Source organism: Oncorhynchus nerka, linkage group LG10 (assembly GCF_034236695.1).
Source record: "Oncorhynchus nerka isolate Pitt River linkage group LG10, Oner_Uvic_2.0, whole genome shotgun sequence".
NCBI lineage: Eukaryota > Metazoa > Chordata > Actinopteri > Salmoniformes > Salmonidae > Oncorhynchus > Oncorhynchus nerka.
In genome coordinates, this window is record NC_088405.1 from 53968916 (window position 1) to 53993296 (window position 24381).

General features: G+C 44.1%; 1 protein-coding gene across 1 annotated transcript; it reads left to right on the forward strand.

Annotated features, from left to right (window-relative positions):
- The first annotated feature begins 4533 nt into the window (after positions 1 to 4533).
- Positions 4534 to 24143, forward strand: LOC115135640 (transmembrane protein 47-like). Its single transcript, XM_029670540.2, has 3 exons — positions 4534 to 4882; positions 10983 to 11123; positions 23604 to 24143. The coding sequence occupies exons 1-3, from the start codon at positions 4687 to 4689 to the stop codon at positions 23783 to 23785; spliced, it is 519 nt and encodes a 172-aa protein (XP_029526400.1). The 5' UTR covers positions 4534 to 4686; the 3' UTR covers positions 23786 to 24143.
- Positions 24144 to 24381: the final 238 nt, after the last annotated feature.

Genomic DNA, 24381 nt, shown 5'->3' on the forward strand with positions numbered 1-24381 from the left:
TCCAGGCTGAATTGTAAATCAAATGTCATATAAATATGGTATTTTTGTTCTTAATTACATCCTGTTATGGTAACATAGATGAGCCAACACCTCAGACAGACAGACCGTTAACAGTGTTCTAGCCTGCCTTGAGTCTGACCCTTAGTGATCATATTGGCAGGTAGTCTAGCTGTTAAGAGCGTTGGGACAGTAACCGAAAGGTCACTGGTTCGTATCCCTGAGCTGACTAGGTGACAAAATATGCTGCTGTGCAGTTGAGCAAGGCACTTAACCCTAATTGCGCCTGTAAATCACTCTGGATGAGAGTGTCTGCTAAATGACTCCAATGTAAATCAGGCAGGCTGTCATGTCAGGCCCTTCACTGTGGTGGCTCCTGTTATGCAGGAGATGCTACAGGTGGGGGGTGGGGACTATGAGGTGGGATGAGGGCTCTCAACACAAGAGGGCAACCAACCAGGAACTCATTCTCTGCCTCAATTAGCTTTCATGTACTCAAGAGCACTGAGGCTGGGTCCATTATCTTCCCACCACAGCTCAGGCACCAGACTGATCTGTGAGTAGCCTAATACAGGAATATTTTAATGTTAATCTCCTGCCGGAGCTTTAATTTAGCATTTCATTAAAACATGATAAGAGAAAGTGCACTTGAAAAAGCAAAAACGCCTCAGCAAGTTAACCCTATAGGCTACACACACTAAATAATACATAAATGCTCTCCTAACTGATTCAGTGTGCTGTGTGAAATAATGGCTCTGTAATAGCAATATATATATATATATATAAACAACACTACTAGAGGATCCACCGCCGCAGGTCTTAAATGTTAGATGCGGAGATAGTATATGCCAAAATAGTCAAAGGTAATATCAAGATCGTAAGTATGGCACAATTTTCTGATAATTGTTCAGCACTGCCACTGCTTCAATGATCCAGAATTTGTTGACAATTCTGCTTAGCTGGCACTTGAAAGTAGGTTGCATCCTACTACTGAGAAAGGTGAGAGGAACTTTACAATATCATCTGTTTATCTAAACAGCACCCCAGCTATAACAAGACAGGTACTAAGGACATAACAGAACGTTTTCATTTGGTTTAGGAGATCACAAGATAGACGAATATTTTCCAAACATTGTTCGAACGTTTTTAGTCAAGAATGATGTTGTTCTTTTCAGGAACATGTCTCTGGAGGTCTGAAATTAGCATAAGTGCCAAAGAAAATGCTTAAATGTCAAATTATTTTACAAGTGTAAACATTTATAGCATATAAATCACAAAACAATTAGACTCATTTGATCAGCACAAAAGTGATGAGAGAGACAGCACGACGCCTCCGAGTGGGCGCCTGCGATGGTCCGAATGATGATGCTACACGGCGGCCAGTTCAACTTGATCTGGAAACATCTCCGTATGACCAGCGTTCTCCATATCCGAGGGCAATGGAGCAATTTTGTGTTTGATTCGGTAAAGCATCACGATCAACATGGCAATCAAAAATAACAGTAAGCATATAAAAAGTCCAAGGTACGTCGACAAACTTGGTAGCCTTGGGTCTTGACGTCCTATTTCCGCGACAGTTGTTGTCCAGATGTGTTCGTCGCTGGAGTTTATTAACATTTTGGAAAATCCATCGGGGCTTGGAGTAAGAAAGTTCCTCCATATTATTTGACCATTCATCATGGTGAATATTACAGTGCTGTCATCAAGCTGTAGACTCCGGGTTTCATGTGAACAAATGGTTATGTCCAGTCGCGCAATGCCCAATGTATGCCCCAATTACATTTGAATGTACAATTATCCACATCATTCAAACGGTTTGGTGAGTACAGTCCGTTGGCCAGTCCGAGGTCGGGTTTCGAGGATACACCGTAGTAGTTTATTGGTTTTGAGGTGTGTGTAATACGGACGCGGGCGCGCGGTTTTCTGTCACGCCTGAGTGCGCTCTTCGCGTTTTCTTTATTTGGACGATCGGTACGTCACTCGATCAGAGCAAATGTATGACACAATTGTTACCAAAAGTCCCGCCTTATTTGAAGGGATTTAACGTTGATTTCTAAAATGTTCTAAGGGTGAAAATAAGTACATCTATTTTATCGTTATTTTGCGCACTGTCGTGACCGCGTTTTTTGTTGCCTCCTCCGGCGACATTTAAACAATTCATGAACGGATGAGTCTTGTGTCAAGAATTGAAGCAGTGACCTTGCATTATGTAAAAAAGAAAAAAAAGAAAAAGCTCGGTCATATAGACTCGGATTTCTCATACAATACCCTGAACGTTGAAACAATGACTGGAGGCATTGGTTTTGGGAGCATAAGGGTTGTAATGTATTACATTGTTTCCATCCATATGGTTTTCTTCTTCATATGAGATTACAATCATGTTTCATGCGCAGTGTCCTATTTATGCTGCTACCTTGTTCTTTATTTTACTCTTATTATTATCTATCCGGATGCCTTCATGTACATACAGTATCTACCTCAAGTATCTTATACCTTTGCACATTGATCTGGTACTGGTTCTCCCCGTATATAGCTCCACATTGATCTGGTACTGGTACTTCCTATATATAGCTCCATTCGCGTGTATTTTATTTTATTCCTCTTGTGTTAGTTACTATTTTATTTGTAATATTATTTAAACTCTGCATTGATGGGAAAGGTTCATAAACAAGCATTTCACTGTAAAGTCTATACCAGTTGTATTTGGCTCATGTGATTAATAAAATAACGTTTGATTTTAATTTGATCCTCTGATGGTGGTGATGGTGTGTGTGCGTGTGTGTGTGTGTGTGAGAGAGAGAGATGGTTTGGGATGAGTTGAACCGTAGAGTGAAGGAAAAGCAGCCAACAAGTGCTCAGCATGTGTGGGAACTCCTTCAAGACTTTTGGAAAAGCATTCCAGGTGAAGCTGGTTGAGAAAATGCCAGGAGTGTGCAAAGCTTCCATTCAGCCACAGGAGAATTAGTGAGGTCGGGCACTGATTTTGGGCGATTAGGTCTGGCTCGCAGTCAGCGTTCCAATTCATCCCAAAGGTATTGGATGGGGTTGAGATCAGGGCTCTGTGCAGGCTAGTCATGTTCTTCCACACCAATCTTGTCAAACCATTTCTGTATGGACTTTGCTTTGTGCACTGGGACATTGTCATGTTGAAACAGGAAAGGGCCTTCCCCAAACTGTTGCCACAAAGTTGGAAGCACAGAATTGTCTAGAATGTCATTGTATGCTGTAGCGTTAAGATTTCCCTTCACTAGAACTATTATTATTCCTCCTCCACCAAACCTTACAGTTGGCACTATGCATTCGGGCAGGTAGTGTTCTCCTGGCATCCGCCAAACCCATATTTGTCCGTTGGACTGCCAGATGGTGAAGCGTGATTCATCACTCCCATAGAACGCGTTTCCACTCCAGAGTCCAATTGTCGTAAGCTTTACATCACTCCAGCCGACACTTGACATTGTGCATGGGGATCTTAGGCTTGTGTGCAGCCACTTCGCGGCTGAGCCTTTGCTGCTCCTAGACATTTCCACTTCACAATAACCACACTTACAGTTGACCGGGGCAGCTCTAGCAGGGCAGAATTTTGACTAACTGAATTTTTGGAAAGGTGGCATCCTTTGATGGTGCCACATTGAAAGTCACTGAGCTCTTCAGTATGGGCCATTCTACTGACAATGTTTGTCTATGGAGATTGCGTGGCCGTATGCTCGATTTTATACACTTGTCACTAACGAGTGTGCCTGAAATAGCCGATTCCACTAATTTGAAGGAGTGTCCACATACTTTTGTTTATATAGTGTATGATTAAATAGGGACTCAAGTGGGGCAGATATAGTAGTTAAAATGTCTGAGATTTATAATCCACCACTCTAGATCCACTGTGTGAATACAAGTTTAAGACCTGCATATTGAAGTCACCAGCCACCTATGCAGACCGGGTCTTTACTTACAGCACTGTCCAGAAGAGTACCAATGTCTGTACCAATATTTGTACGTCTGTGGTTGTTCCATGGTTCTCCTATGTGTGTCTCGCTCGCTTTTTCTTTCCCTCTCTCGTCTCTCTCTCAATAATTCATCAGCCATAGAGACAAAGCCCACCTCTTATCATCATCAAAATGCCTTTTATGCTCCTGCTCTGACATATTCAGTAATGGCCAAGACTAGGTTTATAGGCCGTCATTGTAAATAAGAATGTGTTCTTAACTGACTTGCCTAGTTAAATAAAGGTTAAATAAATAAATCCAATATACAGTATTTACACTGCAAAGTTACCATAAGAGCCAGAACATGTTTCAATGAAAGGACAAATGCAGTTGAATAACGACAAAATCCACTCCAGGGTCAAAGTCCACCCTTGATGTGATTCAATATAACCTAATGTATGTACAGTGTGTAGTGATGGATTGTAGATCGTAGAATAGTTGATCAAATCCATTAGGTTCATTGTGCTCCAGTTAACAGCTAATGCCATATCAGTTGACCAGACGGGGGAACACGGGATCTAAGTAAAGCGCATTGTGCGCACAGACAGACGCGAGGAGGAGGAGAGAGGACTTCAATCAGGGTTTTCATCCCAACTCGCTACAGTCGATTCTGAACTTTCGGATTGAGGGTGCTGGAGGACGCTGTCACAGCTTTTCTTCTCTGCTCTATTTCAACACGCGTGGATCGAAGTAAACTTAATATGAAAACATGTCTGTAAATGAAGTGTACGTTTTCAGACCATTCAAGTTGATTGCTTTACTTTGTGTCTTTCTGGCATTGTGTCTGGACATTGTAGCGTTATTGAGTCCCGCCTGGGTAACCGCAGAGCGGTTTTCTTTGTCGCTATGGGAATCATGCACCGAAAAAGACTCTGGCTGGAGATGCCTTTCCACCCTCAAATCTGGTAAGAAGCTATTTTTTTCCTACTAGAATTCTTCTTACTTTTGATGTAAATGATGCCTTTCAAGTGGTTTTCTATCCAGATGAAAAGGGATCCCCAAAATGAGTTATAATCCTTGACTCCCAAAAATAATGTAGAAGTGTTTTGGCAGCGAATGACGGGGGACTATCACTATAGGAACCCACAAATGGTGATATTGGCATTTTTTCCATGCTTTCACCCCTGCTCTTAAGGCTCATTATCTATTACAAACTCTATAAAACATGGCCTAGAAATTGGTGCAGTTTTTTCCCTTTCACAACCTTGTTGAAGTTCTATAGCATACACATACACTCTATAAGACTGGTCCAGATGGATACAGAATGAATGCGTAAAGCAATCGGATTATAGTGAGAGAAATACCTGGAATTGACGGTGCATTTCTACTGTATTTAGGTCATGGATGAAGAGCTCAACAATGGACCAGTTGTTAATGTACTGTAATTAGCTTGTTCAACATTGCTCCGGCTCCGTTGATACATGTCTACTGCAACACTTGCTTTCCAGGGACAATATTTTGTAGCCTGGTTGCATCTCGGGTAAACTATTCCGCTCTTTGCCACTTGCCACTATTACATTCCATTCATTGCCACTCCTGTCATGAGTGGAATATGTTAGCTAAGAACACTGGTATCCAGTCTAAATATTTTTGCCCTGCCAATCAGTGCGTACCACTTCTGTGAGTGATTATCGTGATACAAGTAGATGTTTAGGCCTATCTGAGACTCTTTGAGTGTCGCCACAGTTTGTTGCGGTTGTAATGTGAAGTTCTCTTTCTCAGCAGAGTGTTGTACTGCTGAGCAATTAGTCCCCATGACGTGCCATCTGGGAGCTCCACTGACCTCTGCAGAGCTTTCTGACTGGGCACAGACGTCAGTTCAACGTCTAGTTTTGATTTAGCCTACATTTGGTTGAGTTATCATTTAACGTGAATTCAACTAGAAGAAGAAAAACAATCATAATGTCATTGGAGTTAGGTTACATTGATGACTTATTGCAAATCCAATCAGTTGTCATGGTTGATTTAATGTCATCACAGAGTTTTTGGGTTGAAATGACGTTGATTCAGCCAGTTTTTGCCCATTGGAATGTGATGCAGAGCAGTGTTCCACCTATTGTTGCATTCCTCTGGTGGAGAGGGCAGTCTTGCTCTGGTATCTCTTTTTGAGAGTCTCTTTCCACTCTCACTCTATTTACATGGGGATAGAGGGGCTGTGGTTATGGCCTGAAAGCATCATCATAGATACATTTCACGGTTTGGGGGGGGGGGGGGGGTGTTCTCATGCATTCCGACATAGGCCTAAGCCATATATTTAGGGTCAGTGGAAACCCCTCATTCAGGGCAGGTGGTTGGTAATCTTCTCTAGTTGCGCCGTAATTGGCTCAGTGTGCTGTCACTCATGGGGACACTAGTCTGCAAAATCTACAAGGAAAGCTTAAAAGTTCAAGCCCCCTTGGATACTGCCATAGATTTACATTAGAAGTGCCCATCCAAGAAGGATCAAGGTCATTGGCCACATTTAAAATAATGTCAAATCAAGTTATATCTACCTTATCCTTTATTGGACTAATTGTGTCAATATCATACTTGCAAAATCTTGTCAACAGTAGCAAGCTAGACAAGCAGTCACCATCATGAATCACGTCGACAATCTGCTGGCAAATCCTTTTCATTCCTTGTCATATGAAGAGAAAATATAAATAAAATGTATCAGTGCTCATCGGCCTTTGGACATAAACATTACCGAACAAGTTGGAAATCACAAATTCAACAATGAGTGGTTTGGAAAGAATCAGTGGCCAACTCTAAGCATTGCAAAGCAATCACTATTTTGCTTCCCCTGCTATTCAGTGAAGCGGGTGTGTGGTCCAAGTTTGGGTTTAAGGGTCTCTTTTCCAAGCTTAAAAGGATAAACATTCACATGCAATACCATGGGTCAGAAAATGTTGAATACATTGGCCATGTTGTCAATCCAGGATGACTACTGAGTCATGTTTAAAACAACTGGAAACTTGGAACTGGGATATATCAGACTTCGGTGAGTTCAAGACAACTGGGAACTCTGGAAAAAACAGTCTCCGACTGGGAAAATAAGTTTTGAACGGTCATCCAACGGCCTCTTTCTAGAGCTCCGAGCTGAAGATCACTGATGTCATGATTCGACCTTGTTGTTTTTTATGTTACCACGGTAACCCTACATGAAACACAGTCATTATTTTAAGTGCTACTAAAATCCCCTAAGGGAAAAATGAATGGTGGAAAAACGATTTAAACCATTTCCCTATTTGACCTCTAGGTTTTATGGGTATTATGACATCTCCACTGTGGAGCTCTAATGTTGGTCTCTTGGAACATTACTTGCTGCTTCCTTAGTTTCATCCCTCTCCTCTACTGTTTCTCAGTAGCTGTTTTGGCTGAGCCTCCCAGCCTAGTAGAATGTGCTGTAAGGGAAAGCCTCAGTGAGGATGCTACTGCCACTGCAGCCAACTTTACTACTGTCTCCAGGCTCCAGCACAGAGCAGAGCGGACACCATATGGGTCCTGTGATCAGGAGAGGCAGGTTAACCCTGGCGGTCTCCTCTGATAGGACCCTCGATCTCAGTTCAGTGCCCTCCCCTGTGGTGCCCAGCCAGCCACACCCTTTCCAAGCTTGATGGTCTGTCTCTGTCAGACTAAAATAAAATAAAAACAGTAGGGGAGGTTCTCTTCTGCACTGTTCAACCAATACAGTAAATGTGGAAGAGTTAAGATGGAGTGTCGCCTGGTTAATATTCCGGATGGAAACAACTTCAGAGACCTAGATATTAGATAGCGTTATCTAGCGGCAATGGAATCTCCGACAAAGCTGACGCCAACAAAATTGGTATGTGGTGTCTTGCAACTTTGTGGCAAGAACTTCATCTCGAAGACAGACAGGCACTATCTATAGTCATCCGCTATATGTTTCACCGGAGACTGTAAACAAGTGGCATCACAGCCTCTCAAACTTTTCTCCTGAAAACCGGATGTTTCTGTTTTGTAACAACCCTGCGGAGCGTGCTGTCAGACAAACAAACACCTGTCACATAATGAGCTGCTGTGATAGAGCTCTTTCCCTCTGTTGTTGTGGTGTAATGTGGAGAAGGAGGGGGCTGAATGTGAGGCGGTCCCTAAGAGATGACCCTGTCCCTGGGCAGAGAGAGAGAACGCCTGCCTGCCTGGCGGAGCTCATTAGGACCAGGGCGTCTGGGTGCAGAGGCATGGTGGGGTTAACACTACAGGAGACAAAGGAGACAGTGACCTGGGACCTGGGGGCAGAGAAAGACATGACAGAGCGGAGCTCATTAACTGCCTCCAGTGGAGCTTCTCTCTGTTCTCTGAGGCGAGCCAGCCAACCGAGACGCAACAGACCTGCGGGAGAACTGAACAGTCAGCTGGATTTTGGAAGGCTGCATCATGGCTATGTCTGCACAGCCAGAACCTGGACAGAGGAGAGGCAGAGACAGATTGGATGGATGGATGAGATTGAAGAAAAGGTTTTGCACGTGGTCAAGTGAGCATGTTTGAAGTAGCACAGGAAACAGCAGAGGGAACACCCCCCTATCCACATCGATGGATCAGTAGTGGAGAGGGTAGCAAGTTTTAAGTTCCTCGGCATACACATCACAGACAAACTGAATTGGTCCACTCACACTGACAGCGTCGTGAAGAAGGCGCAGCAGCGCCTCTTCAACCTCAGGAGGCTGAAGAAATTCGGCTTGTCACCAAAAGCACTCACAAACTTCTACAGATGCACAATCGAGAGCATCCTGGCGGGCTGTATCACCGCCTGGTACGGCAACTGCTCCGCCCTCAACCGTAAGGCTCTCCAGAGGGTAGTGAGGTCTGCACAACGCATCACCGGGGGCAAACTACCTGCCCTCCAGGACACCTACACCACCCGATGTTACAGGAAGGCCATAAAGATCATCAAGGACATCAACCACCCGAACCACTGCCTGTTCACCCCGCTATCATCCAGAAGGCGAGGTCAGTACAGGTGCATCAAAGCTGGGACCGAGAGACTGAAAAACAGCTTCTATCTCAAGGCCATCAGACTGTTAAACAGCCACCACTAACATTGAGTGGCTGCTGCCAACACACTGTCATTGACACTGACCCAACTCCAGCCACTTTAATAATGGGAATTGATGGGAAATGATGTAAATATATCACTAGCCACTTTAAACAATGCTACCTTATATAATGTTACTTACCCTACATTATTCATCTCATATGCATACGAATATACTGTACTCTAGATCATCGACTGCATCCTTATGTCACTAGCCACTTTAACTATGCCACTTTGTTTACTTTGTCTACATACTCATCTCATATGTATATACTGTACTCGATACCATCTACTGTATGCTGCTCTGTACCATCACTCATTCATATATCCTTATGTACATATTCCTTATCCCCTTACACTGTGTATAAGACAGTAGTTTTGGAATTGTTAGTTAGATTACTTGTTGGTTATCACTGCATTGTCGGAACTAGAAGCACAAGCATTTCGCTACACTCGCATTAACATCTGCTAACCATGTGTATGTGACAAATACAATTTGATTTGATTTGATTTGGATCAAGCTCCCTTCACTGTCTAAATTAAAACACTAGAGATAACTGTGAATGTTGGGGAATTTTAAACTCTTTCTTGACCACAAATACACACACACACGTGTTTTGAGTTGTAACAAGAGCAGTAGGCTATTTGTTTCCTGCTTGTCTCTCATCACTGGTCTGAGTTTATGGGGGATCCATTCAATTCCACCATACAGTCATACACTACATGTTTGGAACATCTCATTCCAAAATCATGGGCATTTATGTGGAGTTTGTCCCCCATTTGCTGCTACAACCGCCTCCACTCTTCTGGGATGGCTGTCCACTAGATGTTGGAACATTGCTCTGGGGACTTTCTTCCATTTAGCCAAAGAAGCATTAGAGAGGTCGGGCACTGATGTTGGGTGATTAGGCCTGGCTCGCAGTCAGCATTCCAATTCATCTCAAAGGTGTTCGATGGCGTTGAGGTCGGGGCTCTGTGCAGGCCAGTCAAGTTCTTCCACACTGATTTTGACAAACCATTTCTGAATGGACCTCGCTTTGTGCCTGGGGGCATTGTCATGCTGAAATAGGAAAGAGCCTTCCCCAAAAAGTTGCCACAAAGTTGGAAGCACAGAATCGTCTCGAATATTATTGTATGCTGTAGCGTTAAGAGTTCCCTTCACTGGAACTAAGAGGCCTAGCCCGAACCATGAAAAACAGCCCCAGACCAAACAGCCGCAGACCATCCACCAAACTTTACAGTTGGCACTATGTATTGGGGCAGGTAACGTTCTTCTGATGGTTAAGAGTGATTCATCACTCCAGATAAGGCGATTCCACTGCTCCAGAGTCCGATGGTGGCGAGCTTTACACCACTCCAGCCTACGTATGCAATTGTGCAGGGTAATCTTAGGCTTGTGTGCTGCTGCTCTGCCATATAAACCCATTTCATGAAGCTCCCGACAAACAGTTCTTGTGCTGACGTTGCTTCCAAAGGCAGTTTGGAACTCGGTAGTGAGTGTTGCAGCCGAGGACAGATGATTTTTATGCGCTACGTGCTTCAGCACTCAGCAATCCCGCTCTGTTAGCTTGTGTGGCCTACCACTTCGCGGCTAAACCATTGTTGCTCCGAGACGTTTCCACTTCACAATAACAGCACTTACAGTTGACCATGGCAGCTCTAGCAGGGCAGAAATTTCATGAACTGAGTTGTTGGAAAGGTGGCATCCTATGACGGTGCCACGTTGAAAGTCACTGAGCTCTTCAGGAAGGCCATTCTACTGCCAAAGTGTATCTATGGCGATGGCGGTGTGCTCGACTTTATAAACCTGCCAGCAATGGGTGTGGCTGAAATAGCAGAATCCACTAATTTGAAGGGGTGTCCACATACTTTTGCATACATAGATTGTATTTCACTGAGTGATTAGAACAGGAGTACCCTATGAATCAATATTGGTGATGGTCATTTGTAACATGTGTCTCCTCCTGCAGACTGGCAGATAGCCACCCTCGTGTTGCTGCTGGCCGGTGCTGCGGTGACTCTGGTGGCCTTCCTGGTGGCCCTCATCTCCCTGTGCCGGGGGACACACAGACAGCACTACCGCACAGTAGCCGTGTTCATGTTTGCTGCAGGTGAGTCCACCAAACTTGAACTATCACAAACCCAACACCATACAGGGTCATACTGCGCCACAACACAATCACATACAAATCAAATCACATTTTAACCATCATATGCTTGGTAAACAACAGGTGTAGACTAACAGTGCAATGCTTACTTACGGGCCGTTCCCAGCAATTCAGAAAGAAAATAGAGATACAATAGAAAAGTAATAACGTAATAATTAAAATAATAATGAATACACAACGAGTAACGATTACTTGGCTATATACACAAGGTACCAGTACTGAGTCTATGTGCAGGTGTACGAGGTAACTGAGGTAGATATGTACATATAACATGGAATAAAGTAAATAGTCAACAGGATAGATAATAGACAGTAGCAGCAGCGTATGTGATGAGTCAAAAGAAATTAGTGCAAAAAGGGTCAATGCAGATAGTCCCGGTAGCAATTTGATTAATTATTTAAGCAGTCTTATGGCTTGCGGTAGAAGCTGTTTAGGGTCCTGTTGGTTCTAGACTTGGTTCATCGGTACCACTTGCCGTAGGGTAGCAGAGAGAACAGTCTATGACTTGGGTGGCTTGAGTCTTTGACCATTTTTAAGGCACAGGATATGTCCCAGATGCAGGCACAGGAGGTGGATAGCTTGATTTCTCAGAATATTTCATATAACAAATGGGCAGGCGAAAGGCAGGTCGAGGGAAGGCAGAGGTTTGTGAACCAGGTCAGAGTCAGGCAGGTACAGGACGGCAGTCAGGCAGTCAGGCTCAGGGTCAGGACAGGCAGAAAGGTCAGAACCGGGAAGACTAGAAGACAAAACCTTGAGGACAGGAGAAACGGGAAACCCGCTGGTAAGACCTGACAAATCAAGTTGAACTGGCAACAGACAAACAGAAAACGCAGGTTTAAATACACAGGGGATAATGGGGGGACAAGCACAAGACAGGTGAAACAGATCAGGGTGTGACAGTATGGGACCATGACAGATCCATAGTGATGTAGACACCGAGGAACTCAAAGCTCTCGAACTGCTTCACTACAGCCCCATTGATGTGAATGGGGGCATGCTCGGACCTCCGTTTCCTGTAGTCTACGATCAGCTCTTTTGCCTTACTGACGTTGAGGGAGAGGTTGTTGTCCTGGCACCACAGGTCTCTGACCTCCTCCCTATAGGCTCTCTCATCGTTGTCCGTGAACAGACCTACCACCGTCTCGTCGTCGTCAGCAAACTTAATGATGGCGTTGGAATCATGAATGAACAAAGAGTACAGGAGGGGAGTAAGCACGCACCCCTGAGGGGCCCCTGTGTTGAGGGTCAGCTTGGCGAATGTGTTGTCACCTACCCTTACCACCTGGTGGCGGCTCGTCAGGAAGTCCATCATCCAGTTGTAGAGGGAGGTGTTCAGTCTCAGGGTCCTTAGCCTAGTGATGAGCTTGGAGGGGACTATGGTGTTGAACGCTGAGCTGTAGTCAATGAACAGCATTCTCACGTAGGCACAACATGGAGATACAGTGTAAATTCTTTCCCCATACCGCATTGGTCTCCATACAGACAGAATTCACCATTTGAAGGGGCCTCCCGGGTGGCGCAGTGGTTAAGGGCGCTGTACTATCAGAGTCCCTGGGTTCGCGCCCAGGCTCTGTCGTAACCGGCCGCGACCGGGAGGTCCGTCGCCCGGGTTAGGGAGGGCTTGGTCGGTAGGGGTGTCCTTGTCTCATCGCGCACCAGCGACTCCTGTGGCGGGCTGGGCGCAGTGTGCGCTAGCCAAGGTGGCCAGGTGCAATGGTGTTTCCTCCGGCGCATTGGTGCGGCTGGCTTCCGGGTTGGATGCACACTGTGTTAAGAAGCAGTGCGGCTTGGTTGGGTTGTGTATCGGAGGACGCATGACTTTCAACCTTCGTCTCTCCCGAGCCCGTACGGGAGTTGTAGCGATGAGACAAGATAGTAGCTACTACAACAATTGGATACCACGAAATTGGGGAGAAAAAGGGGTAAAAAAATAAAATAAAGAATTCACCATTTGAGGTCATAGTCAAGTTGTTTGCACAAAGCTAAATAGACACTGACTGAGACTGTGAGGGTGGAGAAGGAGAGGAGGGGGGTGAGAGGGGAGTTGTGGGTGAGAACTCTTTTTGTGGTGCTTTGAGACCCAGAAAGCAGGCTGATGCGTGCCAAGAAAAAGCAGCCGCAGAATTTGCACAGTTACCAATGAAGAGAGGAATGTATTCCCTCATGGATAATATCCATGAAGAAAGAGATGAATTCTCCCACAGCTCTCTCTGCTCAGTCTGCTCCGCCTCTCTCTGCCCCCACTCTCTGCTCACTCTCTTCCCTCTCTCTGCCCTCTATTTCTCTCTCTCCCCCTCTCAATGGTCTCTCTTTCATTTTCTGCTCTCTCTCTCTTTCCCCCTTTCTCTCTGCTCTCTCCTTCACTAGGCCTCTCCTTCTCAGGCTCAGTCAAAACACAATTAAGAGGCCATGCCGGAATAACAGTGCTGTGGAGCATTTAACTCTTAAAACTAACTAATTGTTCAAAACAAACTAATCTCACAATACTTTTTTATTTATCTTCTGTGAACTGTAGCAAATCAACAGCTGCATATTACTACCAATGCATCACCATATAAAGCATCCACAGAGAGGACAAGCACAATAAGCCATACTGAATAAGGAAGAAATATTAAAACCAACATCGCTTTTTGCTGTTTGTTCTTGTAATGAAAACGAGTGTGTGTGTGTGTGTGTGTGCATTTCTCTGTGTGTGTGTGTGTGTGCATGTTTGTATGTGTGAGGTCAGGAATAGAGCAGTGTGCAGTCAGTCAGTCAGTCAGTCTTGTGGTTTGAAAACAATGGTGGAGCAGTGACAACAGCCTTTGCCTGGTTTGTACTCAGTCCCACATTCCCCGACATTCCCCAATTTGAAACTTTCTTATTTAACAGACAGGCACCCTGTTATTACATTTATATAGAATGAAAACAAACACCTTTGCTCCCACTCCCTGCACTTTCCCAGGCCTGAACACATACGGTGCATTTGGAAAGTATTCAGACCCCTTCACTTAAACCACATTTTGTTACGTTACCGCCTTATTCTAACATGGATTAAGTTGTTTTTTCCCCTCATCAACCTGCACACAATACCCCATAATGACATCACAATACCCCATAATGACATCACAATACCCCATAATGACATCACAATACCCCATAGTGACAAAGCAAAAACAGTTTTTTAGACATTTTTGCATATTTATTAAAAATAAAAAACGGAAGTATCACACTTACGTAAGTATTCAGACCCTTTGCTCAGTACTTTGTTGAAGCACCTTTGGCAGGGATTACAGCCTCGAGTCTTCTTGGGTATGATGCTACAAGCTTGGCACACCTGTATTTGGGGAATTCCTCCAGCCGTGACGCTTGGCATTCAGGCCAAAGAGTTCAATCTTGGTTTCATCAGACCAGAGACTCTCATGGTCTGAGAGTCCTTATGTGCCAAGCAGGCTGTCATGTGCCTTTTACTGAGGAGTGGCTTCCGTCTGGCCAGTCTACCAAAAGGCCTGATTGGTGGAGGGCTGCAGAAATAGTTGTCCTTCTGGAACGTTCTCCCATCTCCACAGAGGAACTCTGGAGCTCGGTCAGAGTGACCAGTGCTCAGTTTGGCTGGGCATCCAGCTCTAGGAAGAGTCTTGGTGGTTCCAAACTTGTTCCATTTAAGAATGATGGAGGCCACAGTGCTCTTGGGGACCTTCAATGCTGCAGACTTTTTTTGCTTCCCTTCCCCAGATCTGTTCCTCGACACAATCCTGTCTCGGAGCTCTACGGACAATTCCTTTGACCTCATGGCTTGGTTTTTGCTCTGACATGCACTGTCAACTGTGGGGCCTGATATAGACAAGTCAGTGCCTTCTAAAAAATGTCCAATCAATTGAATTTACCACAGGTGGACTGCAATCAAGATGTAGAAACATCTCAAGGATGATCAATGGAAACAGGATGCACCTGAGCTCAATTTCGAGTCTCATAGCAAAGGGTCTGAATACTTATGTAAATAAGGTATTTGTGACCGATCTGCTCGATTTGGTCTTATGTAGCAAAATTTGAAATGGTGTGTTTTACATTGAATAAAAGTGGAAATTGTATATCATACACTACAGTTGAGGAAAATGGCCTTTGAATGTTTTGGTACACCTACTGGAGAGCTCTTCTTTGTCTACACCCATTCAGCATCGTTCACACCCTCTTAAGCTTTTGCCCCAACCATCTCTTTAAGGGTTGATCCGAGCGTTCTGTCCTAACAACAGCAGTCAAGCAACCAAGCTAACTAGCTAACGTTGGCAAGCTTGCTAGCTACTGCCAGACACAAATGAGAGAACAGCTCACTCTGACCATGTGCTGCTGGCAACAATGAACTTTTTTTTGCCAACGTTTACTGACACCGGCCATATTCAACAGGTGTTGAGCGTTCGTAAATTTGTCAGTTATTCTGTGCTCTGGCAGACTCAGACGAGAGTGCTCTGAAATCAGAGTAGGTAGCCAGAGCGAATTTCCCAGCTATGTCTATCAACAGCTGTCGCAGTGGCATCATGAACATTCTATTGAAATGGATACTTGCACAGTGGAGTCTTTTGTTAAGACATGTAGGTAGCTAGCTAGCTAATCAATGAACCATAATCTCAACTCATGACGTTACTACCCTCAATTAATCTGCAGGTAGCTAACCAACCAGGTTTAATATTAGCTAGCTAATATTAGGCTATAACTAGCAAAGCAAATGGCTCTGAGATACGAATAATATTGCTACACAGATCTTACACATAACGTTAACTTAACATTAGCTAGCTAGCGAGCCAGCCGGCTAACATTAGCTAGCTAGCTAACAGTACACTTTAACTTGAAATGAAAATGACTTTCTGACAAAACTAGAAACGTGTAATATCTGAAAATGTAGCTAGCTAGACTGTCTTACTCATATACATGGTTGGACACTTCTCCCTCTCTGTCACGGAAGCCATGGTTGCCCTTAGTTTGAAGATGTAATCCGGAGACAGGTGTTTTCTCCATCTCCTTAGCTATCATAATCTAATTCCACTGATTTCAAAACTCGGTCCTCCAGAAAGTGGAGAGCAACACTTATGCAGTTCTACTACGCAATATATATATATATTTAAAGCAGCGTTAGACAGGATTACCTCCACATTCTTACCAGCTCAAATAGACAGACGCGTGCCACATGGCAGACCAATCCAAACTCATCTCTTGGCATGTCCAGCCCACTCATTATCTCAGTCAATCATTGCTAGCGGGAAGGTTGCTGACTTTTTCTGTGGCTAAACCAACTAGGCTCGTATTTAAAGATGGCATACAAGTTTGTTATTAAGGCACATGAAAGTTCACATGTTCCAGAAGGCATTTCTGCCAAAAAAAACGCATTTTGATTTAAAAAAAAAAACAAGTTTACGTTCAAATGGCTCTCCTGTGAAGTAGTGACCCGCAACATACTCCTAGTTTCCTGAAACAAGTCACATTTCAATGTTGTCACTTTGTCATTATGGGGTATTGTGTGTAATATATATATATATATATATATTTTTTTTTTTCACCTTTATTTAACCAGGTAGGCTAGTTGAGAACAAGTTCTCATTTGCAACTGCAACCTGGCCAAGATAAAGCATAGCAGTTCGACACATACAACAACACAGAGTTACACATGTAATAAACAAAACATACATTCAATAATACAGTAGAAAAAAAGAAAACAAAAAGTCTATATACAGTGAGTGCAAATGAGGTAAGATAACAGAGTTAAGGCAATAAATAGGCATGGTGGCGAAGTAATTACAATATAGCAATTAAACACTGGAATGGTAGATGTGCAGAAGATGAATGTGCAAGTAGAGATATTGGGGTGCAATGGAGCAAGATAAATACATAAATACAGTATGGGGATGAGGTAGTTGGATGGGCTGTTTACAGATGGGCTATGTACAGGTGCAGTGATCTGTGAGCTTCTCAGACAGCTGATGCTTAAAGCTAGTGAGGGATATATGAGTCTCCAGCTTCAGTGATTTTTGCAGTTCGTTCCAGTCATTGGCAGCAGAGAACTGGGAGGAAAGGCGGCCAAAGGAGGAATTGGCTTTGGGGGTGACCAGTGAGATATACCTGCTGGAGCGCGTGCTACGAGTGGGTGCTGCTATGGTGACCAGCGAGCTGAGATAAGGCGGGGCTTTACCTAGCAGAGACTTGTAGATGACCTGGAGCCAGTGGGTTTGGCGATGAGTATGAAGCGAGGGCCAGCCAACAAGAGCGTACAGGTCGCAGTGGTGGGTAATATATGGGGCTTTGGTGACAAAACGGATGGCACTGTGACAGACTGCATCCAATTTGTAGAGTGTTGGAGGCTATTTTATAAATGACATCGCCAGAGTCGAGGATCGGTAGGATGGTCAGTTTTACGAGGGTATATTTGACAGCATGAGTGAAGGATACTTTGTTTTGCGAAATAGGAAGCCGATTCTAGATTTAATTTTGGATTGGAGATGGTTAATGTGAGTCTGGAAGGAGAGTTTACAGTCTAACCAGACACCTAGGTATGGTGTGAAATAATAATGTAGAACAAGGCTCTAACGCAGGGGTGTCAAAGTCAAATGGACGGAGGGCCAAATAAAAAAATCAGCTACAAGACGAGGGCCGGACTGTTCGAATGTTCATTGAAAAATTTTTAAATGACGCATATAGTCTAGTGAACCTAATTGAACCTACTGAAAACCTAACAAATATATTACAATATGATCAGATAAATAAAGCAATATTTTCTTATGGCTCTGTCAGTAATCTTTAATTTTCAACAGACACAAAAGACAAATTTCCTTTATATAAATATCCCCATAACATGAACATTAAATGAAAGAAACCGGTATTCAAGGCACCATCAGTAGACTATATTTTCTATTTTAGCAAAAGTGGGCTAAATTTACTTCAAAGAAAAAACAATAATAGCAATTTTCTATCATCCACTCAACTGAAATATTTTTAAAATATAATTGGATTGAAATACAAAAAATAAAGTGCAAAAATCTATTAATCAAAAACAACACTTTGTTTAAGGAGAAGTAACATGCAGTGAAAACAAATATTAAATTTTAACTTTTAAACTTGAACTGAGTAAAAACTCTAAATATGTGATTGCACAGTAATGTTCACTTGTTTGAGGTTGAGGGTGATACTTGGTGGTGTCCCATCTTTTCCACAAGTTCATCAATGTTGGGGTAAGGCTCTGAGCTGAAGAAATCCTCAGAATTGAGTGGAGGTGTTCAGCAGTAAGTCGACTTCTGTGTGATGTTTTGTTCAGGTTCATCAAAGAAAACAGTTGTTCACACAGGTATGTGCTGCCAAACATAGACAACGTTTGAGCAGCCTGGATGCGCAGCTGGGGCATTGTGCCGGGGAGGAAACGGGCGAACTCCGCAGCACCCACTGCCGCATATTTTGCCCTCAGTGCATCATTGCATTGGAGGTCAATCAACTCCATTTGGAGGTTTGGTGGTGAGCTTTCCACGTCAACAGCAAATGGGTTACCGAGCAGTTCCAACCTGCTTTTTGTGCTTCAAAGTCAGCAAATCGGCGTCAAAGTCAGCGGCAAGCATACCTATTTTATCAGCCAACTGTGTGCTCGGGAACGCACTGGTAGAGACCTTCTCTTTCATGGTCTGGCAGCTGGGAAAGTGGCTCAAATTTTCTTTCCGCATCTGCGTCTCCCACAGAGTCAGTTTGGTTTTAAATGCCTTCACTGTACTGTACATATCAGAGATGACACGATCCCGACCCTGCAGCTGCAAGTTTATTGCATTCAGATGACTCGTAATGTCACACAGAAAAGCCATTTCACACAGAAACATTTCGTCTCGGAGTTGTGTTGTGTCTTTCCCTTTGCTGTCCAAGAACAGACAAATCTCCTCACGAAGCTCGAAACATCTTTGAAGCACCTTTCCCTGGCTTAGCCATCGCACCTCTGTGTGATAAGGCAAATCACCATGCTCCGTTTCTAACTCCGTCAGAAATGCCTTGAACTGGCGGTGATTCAAACCTTTGGCTCTGATAAAGTTAACTGTGCGCGTGATGATGCTCATTACATGCTCCATTTTCAAGGCTTTACCGCACAACGCTTCCTGGTGTATGATACAATGATAAGCTGTCAGCTCACCTGTCGCGTTTTCCTCTTGCATCTTTTCCCGTATCTTCGCCACCAGTCCGCTCCTGTGTCCACACATCGCAGGTGCTCCGTCGGTTGTCAAACCCACGAGTTTTTCCCAAGGCAGCTCCATCTCATTTACACATCTTGACACCTCTTCATACAAATCATGCCCCGTAGTTGTGCCATGCATAGGACATGACAGCAGCCTGGCCTTGTGATTTGGCTTTTTTGAACAGAGCCTGTCGAGATTTGAGGCCTCGTTTTAATTCCTCTGCCTTTTGTAGCCTTTGTTCCATGTCCATATTCTTGTTTTTGTCCGCGTGTTTCGTTTCATAATGTCGTCTCAGATTATACTCTTTCAGTACCGCCACACTTTCTCCACACAGAAGACACACAGGTTTTCCAGCTACCTTCGTGAACATATACTCCGACTCCCACCTTGTTTGAAACCCCCGGTTCTCAGTATCCACCTTCCGTTTTGCCATTTTTGATGGGTATCTGAAAGTTAATTTTACTGTGATGCTGACGACTGCTGTGCCAATAAATATTGAAATGAAGCAGCCTACTGCTCGGTGCGTCACCTTTGCATTGTGGGAAATGTAGTATTGGTGCGTGTAAAAGATCTGCGGGCTGCCGGCTTGCTGCGGGCCGGTTCTAATAATAAATCAAGATCATCCCAGGGGCCGTAAAAAACCTTCTTGCGGGCCGGATGTGGCCCGCGGGCCTTGACTCTGACATATGTGCTCTAACGTAACAAAATGTAGGTAAAAGTGAATGGGTCTGAATACTTTCCAAATGCACTGTATCTTTCTGCTTGGAAATGTTCTGCTTGAAGTCCATTGAGAGACAGGTGTCAGGATGTATACAAACAACCATTGTTTTCATCAGCTAGTTACTTAGCCAGTTGCTCTTATAAAAAGCCAAAACAGCCTAGAAGTCTCCTATACTGTAGCACCAGTATGTGGAGGGATAGATTGTGGTAGATGTCTGAAGGCTTTCGCCATTTGTCATTTGCTGAGAAATGTGGGAGATGCAGTGTTTTCTTTCCCTCTCTGTAATTGCTTTCAGGCCTGTTAAGGATAAAGGTCTCCTTATGCAGGAGAGCCTTCAGTCACAGGATGGAGGGGGCAGGGGGGCTGTGTAAATGCCCCCAGTCAGAGAGAAAGGCTGAGAGTCATTGTTGTGCCTGTCTGCTGGCCAGAAGTACGGCCTCAGCCCAGCCGCCTTCGCCTGGTCTCTGTGAACAGTCACGTTCCTGAGCTTATGTCTCACGCCTCTTCACCTCTTCTCCTCCAGGTGGAGTCTCAGTAAATTTCACAATGTCCCCTCTATGCGTCAGTCGACATATATGCACACACACACACACACACACACACACACACACACACACACACACACACACACACACACACACACACACACACACACACACACACACACACACACGCACGCACACGTGCACGTGCACATACACACAGGTTTTAATAGGGAAAAGGAACAGTAGTTTAACTTTATGTCTAGAGAGCCCACCGTGTGGTATTTCCTCTCCCCCTCTTTCAACTTGACGCCTTACTGTTTGACCATAAAAGTAGGAGGAAGCCTCACCGCACATACGTGAGTACACACACAGACGGACCAACACTCACTCTAATTCATTGCCCAACACAGTGACTGCTTTCCTGCTCTTAAATATATTCATTAGGAATGTGTTGACTCGGAGTGTGATGTGACGGATGAGGTTACACAATGTGAATCCTAAAGTTAATAGTTATGTCTGTGTTGGTCTTCTAACAAAGTTCAATCGACTGACATTGGTGACTATGAACAGGACACTCGCGGATGTGTGTGTGCAGTCGAACAACTGTGTGGCAACGAGTGCGTCAAACCTTTCTTACTCCACATACAAAGTACACAGAGAGATGGTAACACGGCATACACACAATGAAAGTTCTGTCGCTATAGGGATATTTTAGTGTGACCCAATGTGTTTTCTATTCTAAGCTCTGCCACCACAGTTCCGACCACAGTCCAGTGGAACACAACGTCACAGGTTATAAAAGCACACTTTTTACTTTTCTTTGGAAGTTCAGGGTTATAGGCTTTGGCCACTTGACAGTATAAGCCCACAACGAGTTTGAATTATAATAGGCTTTTACTTACAGACTTCAGTTCAGTTCAGAATTGTTCAATACAATAATCCTATATTTAGGCTGTGGTCAGTAAAGGCTAGTGAAGCTCTGACACAACCATATGGTAGAGTGTTTCTCAGTGGCAACCTAAGGAGGAAGCATTAGAACTTCATTAGAGAACCAGAGATTGGATACAGGATGCAGTAGTATGTTTGTTTACTGTGTAGTGGAGCATGGGCGGGTGGGTTTGTTGTTGGCTGCTGGCTGCAGTAATTAGCAGCTGTTGGGTCTCTGAAGGAGGGGCACAGAGAGTGTGAAGGGGACCCAGGAGGAGGAACAGGGTTTGTAGAGTGTAGAGGACATTGAGGGGAGAGGGTGTGATAGGACCCCCTGGGTAGCGGCTGGTTGGGGGTATCTATCACCCCTCTCCGAGCCTGGCTGTTGTCCCAACTCTGACTCGCACGTGGCTCCAGTTTCCCATCAGCATTCTTGGCATCACTAGCTCTCTACCTGCACACAGGTAGTCATTCATTCATACAGCAAGGCTAGCTGGTTCCCTTTTACCAGAATACATCTCAAATAGTAGGGCCCTATAAAATGTGTTTTTATCAAATTAAATCAAATTAAATTGTATTTGTCATATGCGTCGAATACAACAGGTGTAGACCTTACAGTGAAATGCTTACTTACAAGTCCTTAACCAACAATGCAGTTTTAAGAAAAATATCTAAAAAAATAAGAAATAAAGTAACAAATAATTAAAGAGTAGCAGTAAAATAACAAAAGCGAGGCTACATACAGGGGGTACCGGTACAGGGTTAATGTGCGTGGGCACTGGTTAGCTGGTGTAATTGAGGTGATATTACATGTGGGTAGAATTATTTAAGTGACTATGCATAGATAATAACACAGTAGCAGCAGCGTAAAAGGGGGGGGGGGGACAATGCAACTAGTCTGGGTAGCCATTTGATTAGATGTTCAGGAGTCTTATGGCTTGGGGGTAGAAGCTGTTTAGAAGCCTCTTGGACCTAGACTTGGCGCTCCGGTACCGCATGCCGTGTGGTAGCAGAGAGAACAGTCTATGACAAGGGTGGCTGGAGTCTTTAACAATTTTTTGGGCCTTCCTCTGACACCGCCTGGTATAGAGGTCCTGGATGGCAGGAAGCTTGGTCCCAGTGATGTACTGGGTCGTACGCACTACCCTCTGTAGTGGCTTGCGGTCAGAGGCAAAGCAGCTGCCATACCAGGCAGTGATGCAACCAGTCAGGATGCTCTCGATGGTGCAACTGTAGAATCTTTTGAGGATCTGAGGACCCATGCCAAATATTTTCAGTCTCCTGACGGGGAATAGGTTTTGTCGTGCCCTCTTCACGACTGTCTTGGTGTGCTTTGACCATGTTAGTTTGATGGTGATGATGATGATATTACAATTTGTTTTGGTATGAAAACACCACAATTGGGTGTTCTATGTCCACAACAATGCTTAAACCACATCAGAAGACCACTTTTGAGGTCTGGAAAAAATCTAAGAAATGTTGATTTTGGGGTGTAGTTACCCTTTAATGCCAATGTGCACCAGCAAGAGACTGTTGTTACTTTAGTGGTGTTTCTGTAGCACTCATGTGATTGCAGAATTTGCTAAACAAATGGCCACTGGATTTATGCAAATAATCATGATATCATTCTGCCAGGTAGGCATAGGCTACTTTGTAGTTAACATTTCATTGAGAAGGTTTTTGTGAATGCCTTTCCATCTTCCAGAAGACAGTTGTCATTACATTAGCGTCCTCGCTAACGGCTACACAAAGTGGTAGACAAACACGCACTCACAGGCAGGGGCATTCTTGTGTCATTGCCTCTTCATAAAGTTGAAGGAAAATATAACTCATTGATGCATTTTTTTCATGTCTTATGATAATCATGGGCACATTAAGGAATGTTGTAATAATTTCAATACATTTAGTTGATTTCCTACTTCCCTAAAAAAAAATCTATATTGTTGAATTCCGTTTTAGTGTCTGTATTCCGTGATTCCGTTGGCAACGTGGATTTTATAGGGCCCTAAATTAGTGTACAGAGATAGAAGACATACGTTGTCTAACTATAAAATGTTCACATGTTTCTATCTTTCTGTGGATTTATTATCTAGATTTTTTCCCTTTCTTTCAGTGGTCCTTCAGGCTTGTGCACTGGTCCTCTACCCAATCAAGTTCATTGATGGGACCGTCCTGCAGACCTACCATGAGTTCAACTGGGGCTACGGACTGGGCTGGGGAGCCACCATCTTCATGCTAGGGGGAGGCATCCTCTTCTGCCTCCGGACGGACATGTACGAGGACGCTATGTACTGAGCCCTCATCTCTCTCCTTCTCCTACTCTCTCTATCTCTCTCTTGCTCTTTCTGTCACACACACACACACACACACACACACACACACACACACACACACAAATAAATATTCACACCCATACTCTGGTACAACAACACACACACACACACACACACACATACACACACACACGCGCGCACGCACGCACACACACACACACACACACACACACACAAATAAATATTCACACCCATACTCTGGTACAACAACACACACACACACACACAAATAAATATTCACACCCATACTCTGGTACAACAACAACACACACACACACACAAATAAATATTCACACCCATACTCTGGTACAACAACAACACACACACACACACAAATAAATACACTGGTACAACAACACACACACACACACACACACACACACACACACACACACATGCGCACACATAAATATTCACACCCATACTCTGGTACAACACACACACACACAAATAAATATTCACACCCATACTCTGGTACAACACACACACACACACACACACACTCACACACACACACACACACACACACACACACACACACACACACACACACACACA